The sequence below is a fragment of the Loxodonta africana genome, chromosome 3, assembly GCF_030014295.1.
Source record: "Loxodonta africana isolate mLoxAfr1 chromosome 3, mLoxAfr1.hap2, whole genome shotgun sequence".
Taxonomy (NCBI): Eukaryota; Metazoa; Chordata; class Mammalia; order Proboscidea; family Elephantidae; genus Loxodonta; species Loxodonta africana.
The window spans coordinates 195,295,563-195,316,070 of record NC_087344.1 but is presented as its reverse complement, the minus strand read 5'-3'; the positions used below and the strand labels follow the sequence as shown (position 1 = coordinate 195,316,070).

The window sequence follows — 20,508 nt, the reverse complement described above, 5'->3', positions numbered from 1 at the left end:
GCTGCCACACTGGCTTTCTTGCTGTTCTTTGAACAGACAAAGCACTCTCTAGCTTCAGTGTCTTTGCCTTGCTGTTCCCACTGCCTAGAATTTTCTTTCCCCAGATATGTATGCGTGGCTCACGCACTGAATTCAGATCTCTATACACATGTCAGTGTAGAGGCCTTCCCTGAACCCCCTGTATAAAAGATCCCATCATCCTGGTAATGCACTTTTATCCTGCTCTATTTTCCTTTATGGTACTCAACAATATATTGTCTCTTTCTCCCTCTTTGACCCTCAGCCCCCAGCTCCTGCACTAATAAATGAATTCCATGAATGCAGGAATGCAGTTTGTTTTATTCATTGCTACAGGACCTGCACATAGTAGGCATTCAATAAATAGTTGTTGACTGAGTGAAAGAATGAATAGAATGGTAGGCCATTTGTTAGCCAGTCTGCACTGTGGCCCTGGTCTTGGTGTTAGGGTTACAAGGATGACAAAGTCCCTGCCCTCATACAGCTTATGTTCTAGTAGTGTAGCTAGATTATAAATTATTATAGGTTGTGAAAATGATATGAAAAAATGCTGGCTAAGGGGATAGAGGAGGATGGTGGTGTGGGGTACCGTTTTAGTTGGAATAGTCAAGAGGCACTTCTGTGAGGAAACAACATTTGAGTAGAGAGATTAAGTGCAGAGAACAAGTCTGGTAAAGTGCTAGATGAACAGTCTAAGAAGGAGCAAGAGCAAAAGCCCTGGAGCAGGAACATTCTTTGGTTGGAGTAACAGCTAGAAGACCAGTGAGGCTAGAGCAGAGCTAGGCAGCATGGAATCACAGAAATAGGCACCAGGTCACTTAAGGCCTTGAAGGCCTTTTCCATCATTTCAATTTTTATTATGTGATGGGAGCTATTAGAGCTTTTGAGCAGAAGCATATAATCTGACTTACATTTTAAAAGGTCACTCTGGCCTCCCTATGTTAAACTGTAGCCGGGCAATAATGAAAGTAGACAGACCAGTTAGGTGGTTATTGCAGTAGTCTAATATGTAATGGCTTGGAGTAGGTGGCTATGAGTGGGAATCAACTCAATGCAACAGGTTTGGTTTGGCTTTTTTGGAATAGGCGGTAGCAGTACAGGAGGTGAGAAAGGGTCAGATTCTTTCACCCTGGCTGCCTTAGTTATCTCGTGCTGCTATAACAGGAATACCACAAGTGGATGGCGCCAACAAACAGAAGTTTATTCTCATAAACTCTAGTAGGCTAGAAGTCCAATTTCAGGGTGTCAGCTCCAAGAAAATTGCAGTTTTGCTGCACCTCAAGTTTATGAGCCTTCTTCTTTTTTTTCTCTTGCTCTCATTTTAAAAAAATATTTACTTTTGGTAGCAATATATACATACATCCCTTCACAGTTTCTATCTACGTGAACAGTTCGGTAACATTGGTTACATACTTCACATTGTGTCACCATTCTGTCTTTACCCATATGGTTTCATCACCACTGACTGTGGCTCTCTGCCCCTTCATGTTCTTATCTGTGCTTTGGATTAACTGTTGTCAGTTTACACTTATCGATAATTCTTTGTAAGAGTACCATGCCTGAGGCAAACATTGTTAGTTGGGCTAAACTGTTTAAGGATGGCTTCGTGGGATAGTTTCAGTTCAAGGTTTAAAGATTATTTCAGGGCATTTGATTTGGGGGTTCCCCCGGTCTCAATGGATCCAGTTAAGTTTGGTTTCCTTATGCGTTTGAAATTTTGTTGCAGGCTTTTTCTCCTTTTGACCAGGATCCATCTATTGGACCCTTGATCAAAGCGATCAGTAATGGTAGCTGGGCACCATCCATTTCTTCTGGTCTTTTTTAGTGGTAGTAGTTTATGGAGGCAATTAAACCTGATGAACTTCTTTAAAAATGGGTAAACGGAGGCTCTCATGGGGAAGCGGACCTCAATGGTATGAAAAAACCAAAACCAAAACCAAACCACTTAAAGAAACAAAGTCCTCAAAGGAAACGGGTTTTTCACAGGAAATCTGGTGAGGACTGCTTGTTCGTGGGGTTCAAAAACAGGGCAAGAATGGAGGTCGCCCAGAAAGTTGTCTGCTAACCCGTTCGAAATGAAGTTTATTTCCATCATAACTTTTGGGAAGCCCCTAACTCGCACTTGCGTTGACCATTCACAAGAGAACCGAACCCTTCAAAAACGCCGCACAAAAACAACTTCGCCTTCTTGGTAGTGCGCACGCGCCCCTCCCTCTGTTTTCCGTTGGTCTTAAGCCCCGCCCCTCGTGCGTCCTTCGAGGAGGGCTGGGAGCCGTGAGCTCGAGCGACCACTCTTCTCTCAGTCTCCTAGAGCACATCGTCGCAAACGGGGCCGGAAAGCGCGGCAGCGCAGGCGCAAGCGCAGAGAGCGGAGGCCGTGGTGGTGGCGGCTGCTGGCCAGTGTAAGATGGCGGCGACGTTGGTGGCGGCAGTGGACGGGGCGGCTGGGCCTGGAACAGTCGGAGCAGCTGCTGGCCGAAGGATGACCCGAGACGGGAAGCAGGCTGCTGAGCCTCGTCGGCTCCCGTGCTTGTAACTGCCCCAGCCGGACACCCCCCCTCCCCCTTGACCTACCCGGTCCGTGTTTCGTTCCGGCTCGGCCTGCCCCCTCTTCCCTAGCCTCTACCCCCGCAGCATGGGCCTGACCCCATCCCCAAGTTACCAGGGCTCGGGTCTTCTTCCCCTGACCCGAGTCACCTCCGGAAGGACTGACTGCCCTTTCCTCAGGTCAGCCCTGGGGTTCCCCCCAAGAGCCAGCCCCACAGTCCACAGGGACGTCCTGCTTCGCCGGGTGACCCACTTGTATGCTCCCGTTTTGCGACTTAGATTGGGGTTCGCCGCTGGCCCTGCGTCTCCCCGTCACCTCAGGGCCGCCGCGCACTGTGCCCCCTCCCCCATCGCAAGTTCTCGGGCCCAGTACCTTGTACGGAAGGCCGAGGTCCAAGAACCCGGGAGTCAGTTGCCGCCTCTGGTCGTGTACCCTTTCGTAATACACTGCTCTTAGTTTATCTTCCCTCAACTCGAAATCTTTCAGAACGCCGTAGAACGGTCCCGTTTGGTCCTTGTGAGTTGGAAAGCATCTGGTGGCTTGAATTTCTGACTCATATGATTGTTGCTGGAGTCTGTAAACAAACCGGCGCTAGCGCTATCACATTCTCCCCGGGATTTCCCCCTTGCTCTGTGGCTGCTTGTTAAAAGGTTGTTTGGTTATGGTTTAGCACAGAAAAGATTCACGTTTTCCTTTTAAACGACTTTTACGTTTTAGTGGAGCTCGGAGATTACTTGCTTGTCTTCTAATCTTCGTGTTGTTTATTTCAGTAACTGTGTGTGGGCTATTTGTTCAGAAGTCAGAATTAAATAAATTCTGGTTTTAGATGTGAGGAGGTCTTTAAAGAAAGCTAAAATGTATGCAGAAATAATTTTTTTATTATATTTCGTAGAATAGGCACTTTTGCCATTTAAACTTTAACTTTTCTCAGTCCTTCAGCAAATCTACAAAGCTATTTTCTCAGGAGCTCAGCCTGGCCTTACTTCAGTGATAAAGGAGGAAAGGTGAGTAGGAGCTGAAACATTTAAATGCCTGAGTTCAAGACAGACCCTGCCCTGGTGCTTAAGTGCTGACCGCTTTGGTCATAAAATTCCTACCACAGTTTCCCAAAGAGTGGAAGTATTATTCTTGGCCGTGTTCCAGCTCTGCTTAAATTACTTTTGCAAGTTTAATTGGCTGTGGGCATCTTGACTTTCTGTCCTAAACTATTGCTGTATATCTGCAAATGAGTGAAGTTAAGCCTGGAAGTGACCGTGTCAACCCCCACCCCCACACCCGGTGGTCCTTCTTTATTCATTTGCCTTGTACTTTGCCTTTGTGTGGATCATGTTTCTTACATTGTTAAAAACTAGTAATTAGTTTGCCTGTGTTCTCTTGAGCCCTTTTTGTCAAATCAAGTCTCTTCCTCTCCTCTCAGAGCTTTGTCATCCTTTACCATTTAGAGAAGAATATGTAGTTGCACGTGACTGAAGGCGAGGGGGGTGGGTAGGGATGAGTGCTGCTGCCTTTAGTTGGTGTCAGTCCAACCCACCTTCGAATTCCAGCTTTTCAGAACATAGTAAAAAAAAAAAAAAAAAAAAAGGTAGTGGTAAATCTTTGGTTAAAAGATAAAATAGGGGCTGCTCTTTTATAGTTGGTCTGAAGAATTCTTGGTCAGTAGAGGTATCATCCTGTGGCTTCAGCAGCATGGGCCAGTGCCAGAGAGGGAGTCAGAACTTTTGGATTTTTTTCTGCATCTTTGCATGTACTTCAGAGTGTTTTGCAAATGTAACTTTTGTGAGACTTAGATTTCTGGTAGCAGAGAACAGTGCTGTGGTTGAGGTTCAAGAGCTGTGGCAGAAGAGCTGAGTGGCTCTGGAAGATAGGCCTAGCTGATTCTAGTGTCTTTATGATTTGCCATAGGAAAAGGTTGAGAGTGACTCTGGTAAGTTTTTTGCCACAAGGCGTCCTGATTAGGAAATGCTCATCCTGCACTGGAATCAGATTATTAATGGTAGTGGTGGTGGTGGTGTGTGTGTGTGTGTATGTGTATCAGTAAGGTATAAAAGGCGTTAAGGGAAATGTGCAGTCTTTAGAGCTAGACAGACCTGGGTTTAAATACTATACTGAGGTTTATTAGCCGTGTGACGTTAGATAAGTTATTTAACTTCTCTCATTCTCAATTTTCACATCTGTAAAAGTGGGAGAACATGACTTACCTCCCAGGATTATTCTAAGTATTATATCAACCCGATTGCTGTCAAGTTGATTTCAACGTCTAGCGACCCTATAGATTATTAGTGTTATTAGTATCGTATTAGGGGACCTATATAAATCTGCTGCATTATGCCTAGCACAGGGTAGTCACTCAGGAATGCTACTTTGTCTTTATACAACATTGTTATAGCTTTGAATAAGTTATAAATTAGTTTACACTTATTTGAATTTTGCTTTAGAACACATTTTCTTGACTAGTTTTTTTAAATTAATTTTTAATTGGCCAATTTAGATGGATGCTTTATAGGTTTTTTTTTTACCAAGGGTTGTGTTCACAACATGAGTCAGGTCAGCCCGGTGGAGGCTTACAACTAGAGGACAGGGAATATTAGATGTTAATGTATGTACATCTCTCAATGCATTCCGGTCCCTGGGTGGTACAAGTGGTGAAGCCCTTGACTGCTAATTGAGAAGTTGGTGGTTCGATCCTACCCAGAGGCACCTGGGAAGACAAGCCTAAAAACCTGCTTTTGAAAGGTCATAGCCATGAAAAACCCTGTGGAGCAATTCTGCTCAGCACACATGGGGTGGGATCAGGAATAAACTTATGATAACAACAACAAATGCATTCCTGAAATAAAATGAAAAAGGAGCTTTCCTTGGTTTATCTCCTTTCTCTTGTTTTCTGCATTACCACACCTGATCAGAGTTGACAGTATTGTAATTCCTTCTCTTCCTGCTGTCCTCTACCCCATCTGATACCTTTTCTTTTTTGCCATGAAGGGAATACATTTTTTCCAAGCTGTGGAACTCTGCAGTGATCCTCATCAGCAAGTTACCAAAGAACTAGATCATGAAAAGGTCAGTTTCTTTCTGAAGTGAATGGGGGTTAGAGAGTTAGGAATGCAGAGTTGGTTTTTTTTTTTTTTTTAACTCCACAGCTGACCATCTCAGTAATATGACAGCACAAAGTTTCTAACTTCTTTTACTGGCTTTCTTCCACATCTTTTTGGAGGTGGCCAAGGACACATGAAAACTAAGAAAGTGTTGAGAGCATTACCATGAAAGCAACTTTACTCATTCAGGCTAGTGATCGGCTTAAAAAAAAAAAAAAAAGTTGATTAACTATCGTTATCACCAGCCAGGGGCTAAGTTCTCTACTGAAAGGTGAAGACTCCTGGAGGTGGGGAGGGGTGAGGTGTGTCATTTGTGGTTTTAAGCCTGAGATAAGGAGTTCTGTGTTCCGGAGGGGGAAGCGTTGGAGGGGAAAAGGAAATATGTTGAAAGAAGCATAACTTTGACTATTCCTTATTGCCTTATGCACAGGGTGAGGAACCGCCCTTCCCCTAGTCTTCAGGAAGGGTTTAACGTTTTATGTTCCAGATAGCATCAGTATTCTTAGTACATGGATTATAAATAACTAAAATTCTTATTTTCTGAAGATGTTTTTATATTTCAAGGCTCTAGGTGTTAAATTAAAATTGTGGCATCTTACTAGGAAGTTTTTCTTAGCATGGCTGGAGTAAGGGACTAGGTATGCTTGTGACCCCTTAATTCTTACCAGCAACCTGACAGGGCGTTGTATACAGCAGTCTGTCAAATGTGTAAGAATCAGTCCCAGCACCAAGACTTCAGTGTTGGCTAGGATCAACACTAAGATAGAAGGAAGCTTGTCTGCAGAGAGAGCTAAAAGAAAGCAGCCTTTTTGTTGCCAATTTTAAACAATATATGGCATTTTAAAGGCAAACGGGCTGTAGTAGAAGACGTTCTATAGAAGTGCGCTGTGTTGTGGGAGAGCTTCACGCTTTAGAACCTGTGTTCTATCAGGTGAGTTAAAGGCTTTGAAAATTAACGAAGTCTGCTTTCAGTCAGTAGGTTTATTATTAGATTGTTTCCACTGTAGAAAAGTTATTCTAAACAAATGTAAGAAATGCCCAGCTTGTAAAAGAGAAACAGAGCAAAGGAGTGCCTTTTATTGCACAATATCAGTGTTATAGTTAATTTTTGTTTGAGATCAAGTTAGATTTTTTTTTTTAGCAGATTATCAGTGAGCCAGGACAATCTGCTACTTAACCTTTACTCGTTTGGAATCCAGTCAACTGAGTGAACTTGAACTGTATTTATCTCAGCAATAGGTATGGGAGTAGTTGACTGTACTCTTCATTTCAGAGCCAAATGCCAGTGTGTTTTAATATGGTTTACAGTAATACTGAAAATTTTCCATCTTCGTTTTCATGACTGCATCTAAGAGCCTTCATTGCTGTTAAGATTTGTCAGAAAAAGAGGCTACCTGCTCTTGTTTACTGATCCAGTCATTGTTTTCTTGGAGTGAGAAGGCCTTGACAACTCTTCAGGAATTAGTGTGATGAATTTTATGAGCTGGTCACTTATTCGTAGCAGCCTTTTATCTCTACCATGACAGAACATAGTTTCTGGGCCAGAAGCCCAATTTCTCAAGTATATAATTACCTTACCCTGGAAATGCTTTATGCTATAGATAAATTAATGAACTGAGCATATCAGTAGAGGCTTGGAGAGTGATTAATATGACAAAGATGGCATCTTTTAATGAAATGTGCTTTGTCTAATGGATTTGGTCATTGCAAAAAAAAAAATTTATCGTTGTATCTGAGATGTTAGATATTTGCCCTTATCCTCTAAAGTTTAAGGATGTTTGGCCAAATTCTAATGCTTGCCTTACATGTTATTTTTCTTCCTAGTTTTTCTTAGCCATCTGGAAAGCTCCTATAGAATTTACCTTTAGCGGTAACTAAGAGGCAGTATTCCTCTGATGTACTTTTATCCTTGCTACATTTATCAGGTATGTTTTTTTTAACCTTACTTAGGACCTAGCATTACACCTTGTCCTCTAACCCAGTGCAGATAGGAAGACATGTCTTGACATTTTCAGCCTCTTTTTTATTTTATTTTAAGTTGTACTTCTGGAGAATTACCTTTCATTTCTCTACTGTCCTTTTCAACAATTAAAAAAAAAATTGAAAGATGAATGGCAAAAACTGGTATGGGAACAGTATTTTTTTTTTAATAATTTTTATTGAGCTTTAAGTAAACGTTTACAAATCAAGTCAGTCACATATAAGCTTATATATACCTTACTCCATACTCCCACTTACTCTCCCCCTAATGAGTCGACCCTTCCAGGCTCTCCTTTCGTGACAGTTTTGCCAGTTTCTAACCCTCTCTACCCTCCCATTTCCCCTCCAGACAGGAGGTGCCAACACAGTCTCAAGTGTCCACCTGATACAAGTAGCTCACTCTTCTTCAGCGTCTCTCTCCTACCCATTGTCCAGTCCCTTCCATGTCTGATGAGTTGTCTTCAGGAATGGTTCCTGTCCTGGGCCAACAGAAGGTTTGGGGACCATGACGTCTGGGATTCCTCTAGTCTCAGTCAGACCATTAAGTCTGGTCTTTTTACGAGAATTTGGGGTCTGCATCCCACTGATCTCCTGCTCCCTCAGGGGTTCTCTGTTGTGCTCCCTGTCAGGGCAGTCATCGGTTGTGGCCGGGCACCATCTAGTTCTTCTGGTCTCAGGATGATGTAAGTCTCTGGTTCCTGTGGCCCTTTCTGTCACTTGGGCTCATAGTTATCGTGTGACCTTGGTGTTCTTCATTCTCCTTTGATCCAGGTGGGTTGAGACCAATTGATGCATCTTAGATGGCCGCTTGTTAGCATTTAAGACCCCAGACGCCACATTTCAAAGTGGGATGCAGAATGTTTTCATAATAGAATTATTTTGCCAATTGACTTAGAAGTTGGGGATAGTATTTTTGATGGAAAGGTAAAGCATTTCACGATGAAAAAACAATGGAAAATATTATTTTCCTTAGAATTATTTAAATTGCAGTAAATAGCCTTGAACCTTACTATAAAAAGTTCCTTAGCTCTGCTGCTGAAAGTCAGCACTGAAGGACTAGAGTACATTCCCAACATACTCTGAAATACTGTTATTAGATTTAAAGCCAATAAACTGTAAACACAGGGCATTTGATATTACCAATAGGGAGAGAGAAGGCACTAATCTAGGTAAGGAACAGGGTTCTTTGTTCATAGATTGGCTACTGGAGGACTTTGTTATCTTCCTCATCATCATCTGTGGCCATTGCTTTGTAGTCCTCCATCTTGGGTATGTCTCCCTTCAAGAGAGAAAAATGGAAAGAAAAGGAGGCTTACATTGTTGGCTCTTGGGTACTTTGCTTTATCCTAGTTCGTAGAACATGAGTGTACTCAAAAGAGCTTTCTGAATTCTTTAGAAGACCATTGAAAGTGGGTAAGTAGATTTCATAGACTTGAAGCTGTGCTTTACGTAGTATACAGTGTTTGGAGGATCATTGCTGAGTGGCAAAGAAGACCAGGCTTCTCTAGGAATTGTAGTCTAGAACCAGAGACAGGAAGCTAGAAAAATAATACAAATTACTGTGTGCCTAGCATTTACAGATAGGTTCTTTGCATACATCGTCTTTAGTCTTCTAAACCACCTCCTGCAGAATAGTGGTATTGTCTTATTTTATAAAAGAAAAAATTGAAACTCAAAGTAGATCGTAGAAAGAGAATTCAAACCCAGGACTGTTTACCCCAAAGCCCTTTTCTTTGTGTTATACTATGTATGCTGACTTTAAAAACAACAGCTGTTCATGCTAAGCAGTAAAGCAAAATGAGCTGAAGGGCAGAATTAAATATTTCTTACAAAAGTGTATATAAATAAAAAAGGTTTATACAACTGACAAAATAATAGAAATTTAAAAACTTGAAATTGTTTAGACATGGGTCTTAATTGGTGGGCTAATGAGTTTTTTAAGGAAATACTTTTTATGGATTAAGGTAGCTGAATCCTAGTGTTTTTTAATCCTTAAGTAGGGAGAAAACTAGCATTGCCGTTCAATTCCGTAGCAAGTTCCATGGGAAAAGCTATTCTAACTCTCACCACCTTTTCTCAGCATACATCTTTTTGTACTTCTCTTTAGCACTTGAGACTGTCCCCTCCTTCTTGAAACCTTTTTCTCTCTTGACTTTTAAGGCATTTAGTTCATTTTTCCTTCTATTGCCCTGACCATTCCTTTCTCCCCTGTCTCCCCCCTCTTTCTCATTCCTAAGGGCAGATATTCCCTAGATTCTTTCCTTGAACATTCTCTCTCTCAAGGCTTTCCTAGGTAACTTAATTTTTTTTTTGGTTAAGGTATAATTTACAAGATATTTCAGTTTGAAGCTTCTCTGTGTAGATAATTCACAGGTCTGTGTACCTGGCCCTTATTTATCAAGTTTCAGGCGTACATTGGTTCTCCATGTCAACTTGGATTTTACACACACTCATCCTCTTCCCGACAAGCTGGCTTCTTGGTTATGCCACTAGATTTTCTTTGGGCATCCAGACTCAAATTTTTTTGACTCTTCGAGCTTCCATAGCTGCTGATGGAGCTGAATACTATCAGTTCTACCTCTACAGTGTTTCTCACATTAAGTCCCTCATTTCACTTCCCTCCACCATCAGCCTAACACAGGCCCTCATTACTTCTTTATCTGCGTTACTATAATAGCTTTTGAACTTGTTTCTTTCCTTTTCTGTTCACTTCAGTCCATCTTGTTATCCTGGACAAAATAATCTTTAATGCTGGATATTTTTCTGCTCAGAAACTTTGTAACTCTCCATTGCCTACTAAATAAGCTAACTATGCCTTCTTTTGCCTTTCAAAGCCAGAATGCATACGCAGCCTGCACACATACATCAGCCTTCTGTTATACTTCTCGGCTGTGTTCTAACGTCTAGCCAGACGAGACCGCGCATGTATTTTCTTGAACATAACAGGTTTTTCAGCTTCCATGTCCTTTCTTGTTCTGGTCCAGCTAGAATGTCTTCCTTTCTCACCTGCACCCACTGAAATCCTAATCTCCCTACAAAGCTAATTTCTCCATGAAACATTTCTCATCTCCCTGAAACTAAATTTAATCTTTTCCTCCGTTGAACTGCAGCAGCATCCCATTCATCTTTTTTATGATACCGATACTTTTATCTCGTGCATAAGAGGTAGTGGTATTCTCATTTTTTCTGAATTGATTATTGGCTACAAAGGGATTATGACTGCCTGGTTTATATTTGTAGCTCCTGTATTGTCTTATACATTATTGCATTACTGGCATGTTGTATACAGATGGGCCACTGGGTGGTGCTAGAGGTTTATAATTTGGATAAAGATGGGCAGCAAAGAGCTGCTGTGCAGTTGGGTTGCTCTGTGGTGTGAAGTCTCCTCACAGTAGGAATAGAGATTAATTTCCCTGATCCTGGCTCAGAGTTTTCTTTCTTCTCCTCTCTCCAGCCTACCAGGGGAGACACTGCAGTATATTCAATTCCTAAAAGTACTTAATCAAAAGTGGCCCAGAATTAAGGGCCTGTCCTCTTACAAATGTGTTTTTTATAATATGGGTTTCAGCCTCTTTGGGGCCATCCTTTGAATTTCAGTGCCTGGGGTTCTCTGATTAATTCAACACTGTACTATTGAGTGTGGAAGGCAGTGTGGATTAGGAAAGCTGGTTTGGAGAAGTGTTTATAGTGAAGCAGAAAGATAATAAGGTAAGGAAAATGGAGTTAAAATGAGCCATTTCGGCTTGAAAATAAAAACTGGGGTGGGGAAAGTAGGACTGGTTGATTCCAGATGAACTTTGGGTCCTGAAAAGCAAATTTGTATTTTGGGTGAAGATCAGCCCTGAACAGCTGGTCAGTTATGAGGGGTATGGGACATCTGTCCTCCCAAGAGGAACCAGAGACTGCATGGCTCTCAAATATCTGTCTTACTAATAACTGAAGTATTTCCTACCATCATCGCCTTTCAGTTTCAGAGGAAATTCCAAAACCTTGTTTCCTTTAAATATGGGCATTTATGTAGGAGAGCTGGGCACTGAGTAAGCTGCATGAAGCATGCCAGGCAAGACTGCTGAGCTGGGCTGAGGGACTGCTGGGTTTATGCAAGTCATGAGAACTAAGAGTGAGTTCGAGGTCTTAGTAAAGCGATCAAGAATAGTAATATTATCTAGATATCGATGTTTCCATCAGGCCAGAGATACAATAGAGGTTTCAGATCAGTTTTCATAGGCTCTAGACTTAAGTTTAGATTGGTCTTGCCCTTAATGTTGTTATTAGGTGCCATCGATTCAGTTCCAACTCATGCCAACTGTGTGTACAGCAGAATGAAACACTGCCCAGTCCTGCACCCTCCACACAGTCATTGCTATGTTTGAGCACATTATTGGAGCCTCTGTGTCAGTCCATCTCATTGAAGGTTTTCCTCTTTTTCACTGACCCTCTGCTTTACCAAGTATGAGGTTCTTCTCTAGGGACTGTTCTGTCCGGATAACATGTTTAAAGTATGTGAGACAAAGTCTCACCATTCTTGCTTCTAAGGAGCATTCTGGCTATACTTCTTCCAAGACAGATTCGTTCATTCTTCTGACAGTCCATGTTGTATTCAATATTCTTCACCAACACCATAATTCAAAGGCATCAGTTAATACCTTGTTTGGTTTTCCTTATTCATTGTCTAGCTTTCACATGCGTATGAGGTGATCGAGAATACCATGGCTTGGGTCAGGCAGACCTGAGCCATCAAAGTGGACATATTTGCCTTTTAGTGCTTTAAAGAGGTCTTTTGCAGCAGATTAGCCCAGTGCAATGTGTCATTTGATTTCTGGACTGCTGCTTCCGTGGGCATTGCTTGTGGATCCAAGTAAAATGAAATTTTTGACAACTTCAGTATTTTCTCTGTTTATCATGATGTTGCTCATTGGTCCAGTTGTGCAGTTTTTTGTTTTCTTTATGTTGAGGTGTAATCCATATTGAAGGCTATAGTCTTTTATCTTCATCAGTAAGTGCTTCAAGTCCTCTTCACCTTCAGTAAGCAAGGTTGTGTCATCTGTGTATCGAAGGTGGTTAACGAGTCTTCCTCCAATCCTGATGCTTCATTCTTCTTCATATGGTCCGGCTTCTTGGATTATTTGCTCAGCATACAGATTGAATAAGTATGGTGAAAGAAAACAACCTTGATACACACCATTCCTGACTTTAAACCATGCAGTATCCTCGTGTTCCGTTTGGACAACTGCCTCTTGGTCTGTGTACAGGTTCTTCATGAACACAATTAAGTGTTCTAGAATTCCCATTTTTTGGCAAAGTTATGCATAATTTGTTATGATTCACACAGTCGAATGCCTTTGCGTAGTCAGTAAAACACAGGTAAACATCTTTCTGGTATGCTTCGCTTTCAACCAGGATCCATCTGACATTGTCAGGGATATTCCTCATTTCGTGTCCTCTTCTGAATCTGGCTTGAATTCCCAACAGTTCCCTATTGATGTACTGCTGCAACCGTTTCTGAATTATCTTCAACAAAATTTTACTTGTGTGTGATGTTTTTCAATAATCTCCGCATTCAGTTGGATCACCTTTCTTTGGAATGGGCACAAATATGGATCTCTTCCAGTCAGTTGGCCAGGTAACAGTCTTCCAGATTTCTTGGCATAGACAAGTGAGTGCTTGCAGCGCTGCATCCGTTTGTTGAAACATCTCAGTTGGTATTCTGATCAGTTCCAGGAGTCTTGTTTTTTGCCAGTGCCGTCAGTGCAGCTTGGACTTCTTCCTTCAGTGCCATTGGTTCTTGATCACGTGCCACCTTCTCAAATGGTTGGACATCAACCAGTTCTTTTTGGAACAGTGACTCTGTATTCCTTCCATCTTCTTTTGTTGCTTCCTGCATTGTTCAGTATTTTGCGCATAGAAGCCTGCAGTGTTGTAACTCGAGGCTTGAATTTTTTTTCCAGTTGTTTCAGCTTGAGAAATTCTGAGCATGTTTTCTTCTGTTTTGGTTTTCTAACTCCAGGTCTTTACACATTTCATTGTAATACTTTGTCTTCTAGAGCCATCCTTTGAAATCTTCAGTTCAGCTCTTTTACTTCTTCATCTCTTCCTTTTGCTTTAAGCTGCTCTGTGTTTAAAAGCAAGTTTCAGAGTCTGTTCCTACATCCATTTTGCCCTTAATGTGTTTGCTGATAAATTACACAGGCAGCTTTGGCTGCAGCAGAAACCCTTCCAGCACATTTGTTTTCAAGTGAGGCAAAGACCTGACGGTTTGTTCTCATTTGCTGTAACAAATTGACCACTTAACCGTTGCTGTCTAGTCGATTCCAACTCATAGCGACCACTTCAGCCAACTTCTATTAATAACCACAGCCTGGTGAATTAAGTATTTTTAATTGTTGGGCTTTGTCTGTCATATAACACTTGACATGATTTTATTTTTCCTACCCCGTTCTCTCTCTGGTCAGATTTATTTACCTAATTTGCATAAGTAAAATTCACCCTTTTTTAAAAAATGACTTGTTCTTTGAATTCTGACAAAACACAGTCATGTAACACCATCGTGATTGAGTCATAGAACATTTCCGTCATTTCAAAAAGTTTTGTCTCTTTGTTATTAATCCCCTTCCTCCGCCACGATCTGTTCTCTGTTCTATAGTTTTACCTTTTCCAGAAGATACTATAGATGGCGTTCTATATCATGTAACTAAGTCTGGCTTCTTTCACTTAGCATGATGTATTTGAGGCCCATCCATGTTTTCCCATAGATCAGTAGTTTCCTTCTTTTTGTTGCTGAGTAGTACGTTGTGTGGGCATTTTACTTGGGGCAGTTATTCTAATCTCTGCTAATTTGTTTATCAGTGACCCAGCTGAGGGACGTTTGACTGTTTCCAGTTTTTGGACAAATCTGAGTAAAGCCACTAAAACATTCACTTACAGGTTTTTTTGTGGACATATTTTCATTTCGCTTAGGTAAATACCTAGGAGTGGGATTTCTGGGATGTATGTTAAGTGTACATCTAACTTTATAAGAAACCGCCAAACTTTTCCAAAGTGGCTGTAACATTTTACATTCCTACCAGCAGAATATGAGAGTTTCAGTTGCCTGACACCATTATTAGCAATTGGTACAGTAAGCTTTCTTTTCTTGTTTTACGTTTTAACCATTCTGTTAGATGTGTCGTCATTTTTCGCTGTGGCTTTAATTTGTATTTCCCTAATAGGGAGCCCTGGTGGCACAGTGATTAAGAGCTTTGCTGCTAACCAAAAGGTCAGCAGTTTAAATCCACCGGCTGCGCCTCGGAAACCCTGTGAGGCAATTCTGCTGTGTCCTATAGGGTCGCTATGAATTGGAAGTGACTTGATGGCAGTGGGTTTGGTGGTTTTTTTTAATGACTAATAATGTTGAACATCTTTTCAAGTGCTTATTTGCCACCCACACATCTTTGGTGAAGTATCCAAAGCTTTTGCCAGTTATTTTTTTAATATTGAGTAGTGATAGTTTTTTTTAATGTATTTTTGTTACCGTCCTTTATTATATGTTTTGCAACTATTTATTTGCAGTGTTTAGCTTGTTTTCATTTTCTCGTATATTGCATAACCTATGGATCTAGGTCTTTTTTTATTTTTTTGCATTTGGATAGTCACTTGTTCTAGAATGCATAGTTTCTTGTATAGATGTTTTATCAATATTGGAAAAAGAAATCAGCCCCACTGGTTTTAAGCAAGAGATGCTTGGTACCTCATCCACATAGAAAGTACTCCTAGACAGTTTATAAACTCCTTTTCTGCTTGGTTTTTAGTTATTCTTTGTCAGATACTTGGGTAAAAACTTAAGGCCTCATTCTCATTAATAATTCATATTGTTCTTATTAAGAAAAATGTAGGCCAACTGGAATTTCTTAGGTAGGAACTGAAATGATACCTGGGTCTTTTCTCCCCCCCACCCCAATAGTTTACTTTTCAACCTTCAGTTTAGCTGCGGTTATGGTTATTTTTAGAGTGCACGCGGTAGAGCTAATCTAATTAAACTCACCCAGATACCTGGGGCAGTGAGCTCATCAGCTGTTCCAAGCTCAGCATGGTTGGCTCTGGACTGGATTTGACATGGAAGTTGATCTAGGTAAAAACAGTGGATATTGTTGGGAATGCAAGAGGTAGCTATAAGCTAAGATTGCATTCTTTGGTGATGGAAGAGAGCATAGATTGGCCGCTATACTTAAGACCTAGGACGCAATAATAGCATACTTGCCTGCTTTTATTGGGGCAGTTACTCTAATTTCTGCCCAAGAATTGATGTGGTTTTAAGTTTCTTCACTGAAATCTGTATTGCCTTGTAAGAATAACTGTTCATCTCTAATGTAGTTGTATGTTACTATTGCCACCATTTGTTGGTTTTCTAGAGAAGTGGTCCCCCAAAGTGGGAATGTATGCACCCCAGAGGATATACAAGGTGATCCATTGGTGTATAGAAAAAAAATACTGAAATTTCTGTTCTTTTTTCCAGAGAAATTAAGTTTAATATTGAACGTGCATTGACTGTGTGTGTACACACACATATCGGGGGTTTGTGCTCAAAGCTTTCACCGAGAGAGGTTCATAAAGTTTTGAGACCCCTATTCGATAGAACCCTTTTGCAGAAGTTTTAACATACATGATTCTACTTAACGATACAATCTCTGAAATTATTGAGGCCATCTTACAAATAGAGAAAATGGAGTCAAGAGAGGATTAAGCATTTCATCCAAGGTTGCCAAGTATGCTAATGGTTTAGCCAATACTAGAACCCTGGACTTAGCCTAGGACTGATTTTGCTAACCTCTGTGCCTAAAATGTGGCCTGCTGAAGCCATGTGCCTAACAATTCAGTGATTAAATAGGGTTGACAGAAGCATTCACTAGATTTTTTGCTTCTCAATTTAGCAGTAAATTCCGTCAACTTTTTTCTGCAAAGAGATGATCCCTTATTAGAAGAACCTTAAACCGATCTTTCCAGAAGACTAGCTCTGCAGCCCCTGGTTATGGATTGAAGCTCATGGTTCCCCTTTTCCCACTTGTCAGAACTCGGTAGAGATTAGGCTTTTGGTTCCTTATGGTCATGGAGGGTAGGAAGGCAAATGTGTCCTTCTAGAGCCATAAGAGTCTAAAGTACAGGCAGTCTGGGCTCCTATAGAAGTTAGTGACATTCAGTCTTGAGAAGGGCTCTCTGGAGCTGCTTTTTCATTCTTCTTGAGAGTGAGTCATAGGTGGTATTGTGCTTTAAGTGAAAGTTTACAAATCAAGTCAGTCTCTCATACAGAGTTACACACCTTGCTGTGTGCTTCTAGCTGCTCTCCTCCTAATGAGACAGCACATTCCTCCTCTCCACCCTGTATTCCCAAGGTCTGTTCACCCAGCTCCTGTCCCCCTCTTCCTTCTCATCTCGCCTCCACAGGAGTCGCCCACATAGTCTGATGTGTCTACTTGAGCCAAGAAGCTCACTCCTCACCAGTATCATTATCTTATAGTCCAGTCCGATACCTGTCTGGAGAGTTGGTTTCAGGAATGGTTCCAGTCTTGGGCTAACGAAGGGTCCGAGGACCATGACCTCAGCTTTTAATCCTAAAACACAGTGCAGTCAGTTTCCCCACTTCTTAAGAGTTTTGCAATTAATATAATTTGTATCCTAGATTGGGGAGAAGATATTGCTGGGATGCTAAAAAATGTATACAGAGACTATTGAGAGGGAAAAACAAATGCCTTGTGAGGAACACTGTACAAAAATATATGCACAGAAGAAAGAGTTGAAAAACAGCCTGTTCTGCAAACAGCTCTTCACTGCTTTTCTTTGTATGTCACTTCACAAATCTGTGGGTTTTTTGGCATTGTCTTTCATTATCTGCCTTCCAGGTGTCCTTCCCTCAAATTCAGCTTCTGCCCGCTCTGGCATTGTTTCTACTCCCCCGCCCTGGCCTACTATGAGCAATCTTTGGGCAGCTGTCTCTTGGCAGAGGACACTTTCTATGAAGCTATTTGGATTTCTGTAGAAGAGAGTGGGGGATAAAGACAAGGATGGGGCTGCTTCTGGGATAATTGTTATGAGAATGAAAGAGCTGTTGAGAGATTAGAGGTCAGTGTGCCTGGGTACAAGGACAGGGGTTATAATCATACCTTGTTGTTTACCAGTGCTTTTTTGTCCAAGGCACCGAAAGGACTTAACAAAATTCTGGTCTGAATAATATTCTTTGCTCTTCGAGATTTGCAGGCGGTGGGAGTGAAGCCCTGAAAATAACAGTGTTTTACAGTGGCATAAGAGGATAAAAGCAAGGTACCCAGCTGACTTCTAGGTAGGGCTTTTTCAAAAAGGCAAGTCTGGTGAAAGTTGGTTGAATTAGGAGAAATAATATTTGCCATATTATGAAATGGGGTGAGGTGGCTTAATGGAAATTTTGCCCTTTTCTTCCCTAGCTTTCCACTCCATAACTGTTTGTCCTAACAGAAAACAGAGAACCCGCACAAACTTTTAAGTTGTTTCTTAGCGGTAGAGCGCTCCTGAGCTTTAATTCCAGCTCACCCTCTCTTACTCCTTAATCAAGAGCTCTGCCTGTAATAAGTTTGAAGCTAGGCGTCTGGGGTGGAACATAAAGCCCAAGTTCTTACCCCAAGAGCTTGATTTCTTCTGCCTTTGTGGGTGCTCAGATCTGACCGCCTCTCCGTGTGGAGACAAGTGCTTTACAGGGTTTGCGGCTACACGTGACTAGTGTTTATAACAAGACTCTTGGAGCCTGGATGGCAGTGCCAAAGCTGGCCTTTTGATCGAGACTCTGCTTGCAGTACTTGTCACTTGATACATGCCTGCTGTTACGGGCTTTATTTCAGTCCTCTCTTCCACATCTGAAAAGGCACTGTCAGTTACTCAGTGTAAAAGGGAAAGAGTTGGTGGTTGACCTCTCAAAGATTGTGACTCTTTATGGAACTGAGACATAAGGAAAAAACAACTACCACCTGCAGTGCTTTTCAGCAGCTGAAAAGCCCTATTAAAGAACATAAAGTATTCATTTTTATAAAAATGACAGACTGTACATTGTTAAATCTCTTTGTCCCTCTTATTGTCTTTCCCAGGGCTGTTTCTAATTGTTTCATTTTCTTCCTCTTCCAAATCCAGGCTGGCTGCCACAAACATCATTCAAGATGTCCAGCAAAGGGAGCAGCACAGATGGCAACACAGACTTAGCTAATGGTAAGGGGTCAAAGTGAAAGCAAAGCTATTTTTGCTGTCAACTGAGGTTCTCCCTCCTCCTCAAAGATACCGTGTAGACTTGGATTTTAGTGGAGGGAAGGGAATCTTTCCTGAGTGAACCTTTCCTGTGTTGTTTTGCATATAGGAAATGACATAGGAAACATCTTGGACTATTTGGTACTTTTGCTCCTTCAACTTTTGTTAGATTATTTTCAGAAGACCAGCAACAGAGCCGTGCTTCTAAGAGGTCACGTGGCTTGGAATTCTGAAAGGCTGTAAGGTGAACAGAACAGGCAAAATAGAAGAAGTTGTGATAAAAGAAAAATAAGATTGAATTGGTGGTAGGAACAAGAGAGTGTTGAGAAGGTGAGGCTCCCCAATTATACTGAGAGGTCCCATTCCATCTTGGATCAGAGTTTGATAGAGATAATAGAGTTGAAGTTAAAACCTAACCAACGCAACTGAAGCTAGCACTTTCTTTCCTCTTTTTTTCCCCCCTGAGGGCCTGTGCTGCCAAGTGTTGAGTCATTAGGTCTAGGTCGTATTTGAAGGCAGAATATCAAGATTCTGATAGAGTAATAGCTGCTACCTGGGTCGTTCAACCAATGCTTGAAATCCGATCCAACTTCTAAACTAGAGAAGCCTCCTTCAAGTGGATATGGTTAGGCAGCACAGAGTCCAGCATTCCTCAACACTTTGCTGGCCAGGAGTACAGGCAGGACGCTAGTTGGTATGATTGGTAGAGCGGTGGTGTTGAGGAGTAGAGGAGTGATGTTTTAAACCTCCTGTTTTATTGCTCCTTTGTTCTTTTCTAACCCTTGCCAATTATTCACCTTCTGTCAAGGAGAAGTTCAGATATTTCACTGGGCTTAGTTAAAAGGCACAGGGTTCTAGAGAGGTTTGAGGTATACTTTGGATTTGGAGCTTGGCCATTAGGTGAAGCTTAGCCATTTAGATAGGGATTGGCAAACTACAACCCACAGCCCAAGTCCAGTTCACTGCCTGTTTTTATAAATAGTTTTTTTGGAACAGAGCCGTGCCCATTTGTTCATGTAGTGTCTGTGGCTACTTTCATGAGTGGAGTTGAGTAGTTGTAACAGAGACCTATATGGTCTGTAAAACCTAAATTTTTTTCTGTCTGGCCCTTTACCGAAAAAAAAAAAAAAAATGCCAGCCCCTGAGCTAGATCTTGGTCGTTGGCTGTTGGAACGCTCTTTTCATTTTTTTTTTAAATTTTTATTGTGCTTTAAGTGAAAGTTTACAAATCAAGTCAGTCTCATACAAAAATTTATATACCCTTGCTATATACTCCTAGCTGCCCTCCTCCAAATGAGATGGCCAGCTCCTTCCCTCCGCCCCGTATTCCCGTACCTGCTGGGACCCTCTTGCTGAGCTTGTGATGCATTCTGGCCCTGATGTTAATGTGGTAGGGTCTCCAGAGGCATCTGAGTTTGTGAATCATAATGCATAAGAAGCCTCGTTTAACAGTAATTACTAGGAGTTTTGATGTTTTATTTTTCCTTCTCCACAGACCTGTTAGGTGTGATATTTTTATTCTTTCCCACCACTCCCAGTCTCAAGCCTGTCAGTTTTAAAAACATAGCTATTTAACTTGCTCAGAATACACTGGGCTGCTATGAGTCGGAATCGACTTGACGGCATTGGTTT

At 41.5% G+C, this 20,508-nt stretch overlaps 1 protein-coding gene across 7 annotated transcripts in view; it reads left to right on the top strand.

Moving 5' to 3' along the window:
* Positions 1 to 2,317: 2,317 nt before the first annotated feature.
* DCAF8 (DDB1 and CUL4 associated factor 8) overlaps positions 2,318 to 20,508 on the top strand; it is a 50,467-nt gene continuing 32,276 nt past the window's right edge. The window contains exons 1-5 of one of the 7 annotated variants that reach the window (XM_064282801.1): positions 2,558 to 2,595; positions 3,498 to 3,570; positions 5,546 to 5,623; positions 7,483 to 7,583; positions 18,766 to 18,840. In XM_064282801.1, the coding sequence (XP_064138871.1) occupies positions 18,792 to 18,840 (49 nt within the window). In that variant the 5' untranslated portion in view covers positions 2,558 to 2,595; positions 3,498 to 3,570; positions 5,546 to 5,623; positions 7,483 to 7,583; positions 18,766 to 18,791. The other 6 variants (XM_064282802.1, XM_023554163.2, XM_010594873.3 and 3 more) reach the window with 6 other exon arrangements.